Source organism: Protobothrops mucrosquamatus, unplaced genomic scaffold (assembly GCF_001527695.2).
Source record: "Protobothrops mucrosquamatus isolate PMUCROS unplaced genomic scaffold, P.Mucros_1.0 scaffold499, whole genome shotgun sequence".
NCBI lineage: Eukaryota > Metazoa > Chordata > Lepidosauria > Squamata > Viperidae > Protobothrops > Protobothrops mucrosquamatus.
In genome coordinates this window covers 174,707-182,241 of record NW_015386815.1, presented here as the reverse complement: position 1 = coordinate 182,241, position 7,535 = coordinate 174,707, and the positions used below count along the sequence as shown (strand labels likewise).

The following is a 7,535-nucleotide window of genomic DNA, read 5'->3' as shown; positions in this document are numbered from 1 at the left end:
ACCTATGTCACATGACTATATTTCAGCCACTTGGGAATAATTTAGGACAATTTGCAGTGTCCCATGGTCACATGACCATGATTTATGATGGTTCTTTTTTTCCAAAAACCAATATTTACTTCCATTTTTCAGTAGAAATGCTCTAATAATACTAATAATGTTCACTTAATAGCCACGGTGTTCATTTTACAACTACCACATTTGCTTAATGACCACTGCAAAGAAGGTTGTAACATTGGGACCAATCACATGATGACCCATTTTATGACATTCACTTGGCAGACTCCATTATGGGTATAAGTCAAGGACTACCTGTATCAAGCAATAAGACTTATTTCGTCCAGTTATACAACCAACAAGCATGAAGGACTTGAAGTAGAGATAATTTCTGATAGAGAGCTGCTGGCATGAGATAAAAATGAAGAGTTGTACAGAGGACTTGTTAGAAGACCCTATGTGTGTGCACAGTCATCTATCGGGCTTCTGTTTTCTCCAGCACAGCTTTCATTACTAGCCAATACATATATAAGCATGGACAGCTTAAACAACTGTAATCCATAAACATAAGAGAATTGGAAGTCTTTCTCTGTGTTGTGTTTTGCTGAGTTCTCCATTACTTCATAATATACTAAAATTCAAACATGCCACATTAGAGCAAGAACACCACTGATTGTGGTACCAAGTCATTTAACAATTTTACACAGCCTCACCTTTAACATTTAAATTGATGGTACTTGTGCTGTTATATTTCTTTCCTGCATGAAGAATTGTTTTTACACATGTATATTTTCCACCATCCTTTTCTGTTAACTGATCAATGTGCCATTCTTCTTCACCTCTCTTATTAATATTCTCTATGCAGTCCTATTTCAGTGAAGATGTTTACAAAACAGCTTATTATAAACATAAAATATACAGATTTTTAAAAGGGGACATATTGTAAGATAAAGCTCCCAATCCTATTGGGAAAAAATGTATCAATTGCCTTTTTTCTGATCACTTGGGTAAACATGATTGCATTCAGCTTTCATTTATTATATCCAAAAAATTATTCTGTCTACAGCTCTTGATCTGGGAATAATCCCTATAGAATCCAAGGAGACTAATATGCATAGATTTAGATGTTTAAACTAAATCCTCAGACTTAGTTGCTTCAAATAAATTCTTTGTGTTAAATCCACTCCAGGAAAATGCAAGAATTTTTGGAAAGAATGAATGCAATGCAGAAACAACCTGCTTATGTCAATATTCACTATTTTTCAATGTAATATGTAGTTATTACTAGAATGTATTACCAACAGAAGTTTATATTATAAATCAGTATTCATGAAATTAACAAATTAAACCATCTGTAAAATATTAATAAAAAGCTCCCCTTATACAAAACTCTGTTCAAAAGACATGTAAAGAGGGATTGATTAAAAAGAAATTATTTTTCAACAACAGATAAGTTGAATAGAAGTTGCTATCCAGATGTAGAAGACACTGGCAGTGAAGTTTAAAACTCTAATTAGCTTCAGGCTAGGATCTTGATGTATTTATTTCCACCATGCATGGAAACAAGGATATGAACTTTAGATACACTGAGAGGTTTTTGAATAAGTGTGTAACTCCTTGAATGAGTAGTGGTTGACAAAAGTCCTCACTTTGTATACTAATTCTACAAGCACAGTGGAAATGTTTACATCTGGGAAGCTTCAACAGAATGAAAGGTTCATGAACTGCTATCCAAATAATGCAGCATTTAGTAGTGTCTAGAAGTTTCTATATATCTATCTCTATAGGTGATGGACCCTGTTGAACACCATTATGCTGTACTTATAGAGACTGGGTTTTTATTGAAGCCACCAGGATCACTAAACAAAGAGTAGGGCAATGTTCTCTGCAACTCAGATGATCATTTGTATTTTTATTGTTGCAGTGGATGAATGCAGTGGATGACAATTTCCATTATGGTATATTATCTCCCTCTTCCTGACTCAATCTATAAACAAGAAATAGTTTTAAAAGTACCTTATACCACGTTATGTTGATAACAATTGTACTATCATTTGTATCACTGCATGTGAAAGAATAGCCTGTCCCAATTATTCCATCTCTTCCAGTAATCAAATGCTCTTCAGTGAAACAATTGTTTTTATTTCTCTTGATGACATTTAAGGACCATTCCTTGCAGGATCTCTTCCAGGTTCCATTTCTGCATGGGAACAAGAAATGTGGCATTTAAACAGAATAGTTGTTTCAAGGAGGAGATATATCCAACTTCTTCTCATCATAAAAATAAACTTACAAAATCTATGTGAAGAAATTAAGGGTATAGATCTCAAAAGTTAAAGAACATGCCCTTATTTTTGTTATGTGGCCACACTTTTAATAAGTGCTTAAAACTTGGATAAACCCAGCTATTTCAAAGGCTGAACTAGACTGCCAATCACAGCTACTACCATGATTGGCAGTTACCACCAGGATTAATTCAGTGTCACTCAGAAGTCCGAAAAGTCAGACCAAATTAGCATCCATGTTAATACAAGTATAACTTCTTTTTTACATCCTTCTCTTGTAATAATTTATAATCACAGTTTAGCTAGACAAATATATACATAAAGATGTATACTTATTCATTTTAAAATTGTACTATGGATAATCCTTGCTTAATGACCACATTCAGTGACCATTCAAAGTTTTGATGATGCTGAATGAGTGGGATTTATGATTGGTCATCATATTTGTAGCCATCACACATCCCTATAGTCATATGATCACAGTTCAGGAACTTGGTGACCAGCTCAGAATTATGAGGTCACAATATCCCAGACACATGATCACCTTCACTGTGGACTCCAACAAGCAAAGTCAGTGGGCAAGCCAGCAGGAGATTGCAAATGGCAACAATGTGACATTGCACTTAACAATTCTGCAGGATTTGCTTAACAATGGCAACCAGAGGTTCTAGAATTGCCATCTTAAGTCAGCACAGTCAACATGACATCATGCTTTATGACTGTGTTTTTTGGCAACAGAATTGTTGTTCCCAATTACCATTGTTAAATGAGCACCTTTATCTTTTTCTAAACAAAGCAGTGTTTACTTCCAATTAAATATGTTTAGTATCACAGCATAATATTCTTGAATACACATGATTAAAACAGAAGAACGACATTTTTGGTGGTTGTAAACCACATAGAATAAGGGTATCATAGGTTAGACTACTATACAAAGCAGGTTATAAATTTATTTTATCTGTTTTTCCTCCATTTATTATTGGTATCCACACATGTTGTTGTTTCATTCTTTTTAGAGGTCTATATAAACGATACTAATAAAAGTACAATGAATGGTGCTACATTTTATAAATATAAAAGACTATTATTTTCCCTGTTATCATTAAAAGGAAGAAAGGAAAGTTTTTTTTTATTTGGGGGCATACTCTATTTCAGAATTGGAAAGAAACTATGCTATTTAGTTTTGATTAGAGGCCTTAGAAAACAGATATATAGTGCCTGATTCCTTAAAATGGGGGGGGGGAGTTTAGAGAACTTACTTTTTCTTGATTGTCAAAAGTTTGGGTTTGGTTTATCAGGAAAGTAGAAGCAACTTAAGAAATTGGATGACTAGAGAAAATAATGTCTCCATTATAAAACAATTAATACACGTAAGAATATTTGGAAATTCCACTTTAAAATAAGGAAAGGTTGAATTCATCATTTTCTAAAATGCAATTGCTGAAATATTTATTTAGATCATAGCAGTGAAGTGCTTAAGTACCATTTAAGTGACAGACTTACTCATAATTTTTGTAACATTCTTCCTGTTGTAGACATGCTGAGAAAAATTTAATTTGCAATACCCTTCCTGTTATACACACACATTGAGGCTGAAAACTGTGCCATCACCTTTAGAGCTAAGAAAATGGAACAAACAAACCACAATTTCTGAAGCAACAGGGTTATTATATTATCTGTGCTCTGCCACAGAATTTACTGATAGCATATTTAAAGCTTCTTAATGCTTTAAAGTTTTAAAGACTAGTTTCACCAAGAAGATGATGATATCTAGAAGACTTTCGCTATCTTTCTTTTTCACAAATTCTAAAAGATTTTGGAAGCTCTACACTGTTGTTTGGGCATAGGCAAGTGACTGAGAAAGAATGAATAAACTGAAAGTTCACATAAAACGTTCTGTCAATCAAGTCAATCCTGGATGAAAGCATGTGAAAAGCTCAGATGAAGGGGCTTATGGAATTAATGTTTCTCTTGGGAGGTTAAGAAGCAGCGGTAGACTCTCAAAATGCTTTCTCCCAGATTTCTCTGGAAATAAGTTCTCTATATCTAGGAGAAGGAAGATAAGACTTTAGGGATTTATTATTCAATCACTTCCCCTGTAGACTATCGTTAAACACTCCAAGTGGGGCTTTTTGGAAAATGCAAATATTTGACCACTCATTATCACTTCCTAATTCAGATTTGGACATTATCTAAGGGACCTCTTGGACTTTCAGCTCCTGCTTAAAGATATATCCACATATATATCTAGTGAACCAATTGTGCCCTTTCCTGCATTGGGAGAGGACCTCCCAATGCATATCATTGTTCATACAGTAGTCAGCTCACAATAGGATTGCAGTAATGTGGTCTTGAAAACTATCTGGAAACTATCACAGGTCCAAAATTGGTGGGTTGGGCAGTGATAGGGGCACTGCATTATACATGCATGATCCTGCTGTTCACAAATTCCAATGGTCAGGACATCCAGATGTAATTCAAGGTCCTGGTTATCACATTTAAAGTCATTTATGGCATAGGGCTGGTTATCTGAGGTACTGCTGGTCTCCAGTCATCCCTGCCATCTGTTTTGATCCAGCAGGGTGGGCATGTTCCAAATCCTTTCAGTTAAAGAATGTCATCTGGCAGGACACAGGAGAGGCAACTACTCTGCTGCAATTTCTGACTTCTGGAATTAGCTTCCTCCCATAGATTTTTGTGGTTCCCAAACTTATGTCATTTAGAAAACTGCTAAAGATATGATTATTCTCCCAGGCCTTGGTGACAGTTGATTTTAGAGCTGCTATTTTGTTTTGTTTTGATTTTCAATTTTACTTTCTATACACTGGTTTTTTTAGTTGTAAATTGCCCAAGAGTCATTTAAGAATAGGGCAATCTAAAAATTAAATTAAATTAAATTAAATTAATACTGTAAGCTGAGTGCTGGGACACAATGTAGCAATTAAGATTCTAACAGGAATCTCTTTTACAGATCATATTACACTGATCTTGAAAAAAAGATCATTGATACCGAGTTGGAAACTGGACACATATCAAACAATTGCTTTTGATCTAAAACCTAAATGCTTGGAGATACACTAGCGTAAAGATTGGTCTTCTTTACTCATAATTTATAGTGCTCATTAAATGTCCAGTTATATGTCCATTCATTTAGTGACTTTGATGGGTTGGGTTTTGAAATACAGCTCTTTACAGTAATAGCAAACTAACTCTGAAAAATTACTCCAAAGGTACAGGTGACTTGCCACTTACATGTATTACATGAACAGGATAATTTTGTAATAATGAAATTTTAATATGTGTTCCGTTCTCACCAGATATCTCTTAATTCCAAGTCATTTATACATCAGAAAGTAAATCAATTGGATTACAAATCTGTCATTATGATGGGAGACTGGAATGGTGTTTTAGATTCAAGTAAAGACAAGAAAGGTTCTTTTAAAGCTTCTAATTATTCTATCTTACCTAAAACTTTTTTTGATTTAAAGCTTTTACATTACTGTTGAGGAGGAAATGATTACTAAATTTACCTTGGGAACATGAAGAATTCTCACCATAGCAAAAGAGATGGTTTATTTCAAATTATTAAACTGGGTAAATGAATATTACTTAAATGTAACATCTGGAACAAAATATATACTTTATAAAGGAATGCTTTACCATGAAGAATTTATATATTTTATAGTGCATATAGCTAACATGTTATTTTTAAAAAATGCAATACACTATTTCAGAAGTTTACTTAGGATAAAATGCCTTTTTTGATTCAGGAAGCTTCTACTGTTATTTAAAGAAGGAAGTTTGATTTTCATATTAAGTTTATTTTATAGGGTGCATTTTCTTTTTCTGGTTCATGGATGGCAAGTTTTACTGTTGCAAACTTTTTCCCAATAGTTATATTGGAATTGTTGCTTAGGTAGGACAACATTAATGTTCAACTGTCTTGGAACATATGGGGTTCTCCTTCCATTTGTTTTATTTACTAGGGTTTGATCCTTCTGATAATGCTACATTAATATCAAACTCAAATTTGGTAACAAGACCACCTTTTCTTTTCTTTTTTGGGAGAATCTATGTAGCATGTGAAGCCTATACCTTAAATAGCCTTAAACTGTGTTTGTTTTGTTGTTATTTGAGGAATTGGAACATAAATATTTACCGACACATGCAAAATAGAAATATATTCCGTTAACAATCTTTTAATATGGGCCAACACTCAAAACTCCCTCCAGTAATAAGTGATTTACCATTTAATTCTCAGATTAATAAAATAAATTCTTAAACAGTTGTTAGAAAAGATTAAATCAGTTGTTCAAATGAACATGTTGCCCTGGTTGACTTCTGACTTGCTGAAAATCTCATTTCTACTTTTCTCATCAACCAGAGTTTAGTCACAAGCTGACTTCTTTACCACGATTCTGCTGCTACCCAGGTATTCAGCCATGAGACCATCAGAGGACAGTCAGCTGCCATTTTAGAGACTTCTCCCCTTGCTTGGCTAACTTGTGCCCATTTTTCAGCTAACTGGCCATGAATTTAGGGAGGTGACATCCAGGAAACTGAGAATGGACCATAAGGTTGGAGAACAGAGACAAATATGAATATAACTTCCTTTTAAAACACATAATCCTTGTATCTATGTATATAGTGTACCTACTTGAGACAGCATTGATAGATTCCAGTATCATTCAGTAAAATTGGCCAAAATCGCAAATTAGACCCATTCAAATCAATTCTGCTGTCTCCATGAATTAGCATTTCTTCTCCTTTTTTTTCTTTATACCAATAGATAACTTGTCCTTCATGCTGTGGTTTCTCAGGGCAGCAAAAAGAAAAATATTCTTCTTCTAGCACATTAATAGGTGAGTGCCTTTTGCAAAGATTTCCTTCAGAAAATGAAAACATATAGAAAATAGAAAGAATATTTGCTATTAGAAATATGGTAATGCTTGGGCTAGTATAGTGCGTCTTTATAGCACAACTTGTTGATGGCAGCTTTTCTTTGGTTAAAAAAGTTGTTCGTATATATGCTAGAAAGAAAAGTATAAAATGGCAACATTTCTCATTTTGACTTCCTGTCCTACCTGCTTCCCATTCCAATTTAAATACTGCATCTGTCAACAATTTCATTACATCTTGTGATGTGATGCTAACGGCCATTTGTCTGAAATGGTATAGGGTTTCCTGCCTGAGCAGGAGGTTGGACCAGATGACCTCCAAGGTCCCTTCCAACTTTATTTATTATTATTATTA

The 7,535-nt window shown here is 34.1% G+C and overlaps 1 protein-coding gene across 1 annotated transcript in view; it reads right to left on the bottom strand.

Annotated features, from left to right (window-relative positions):
* The window catches only part of IL18R1 (interleukin 18 receptor 1), a 23,308-nt gene extending 16,029 nt beyond the window's left edge, over positions 1 to 7,279 (bottom strand). The window contains exons 1-3 of the mRNA XM_029284294.1: positions 6,940 to 7,279; positions 2,014 to 2,197; positions 711 to 864 (exon numbers count right to left, since the gene is read on the bottom strand). Of these exons, the coding sequence (XP_029140127.1) occupies positions 711 to 864; positions 2,014 to 2,197; positions 6,940 to 7,187 (586 nt within the window). The 5' untranslated portion in view covers positions 7,188 to 7,279. The remainder of the gene's footprint in view (positions 1 to 710; positions 865 to 2,013; positions 2,198 to 6,939) is intronic.
* Between the last annotated feature and the right edge of the window lie 256 nt (positions 7,280 to 7,535).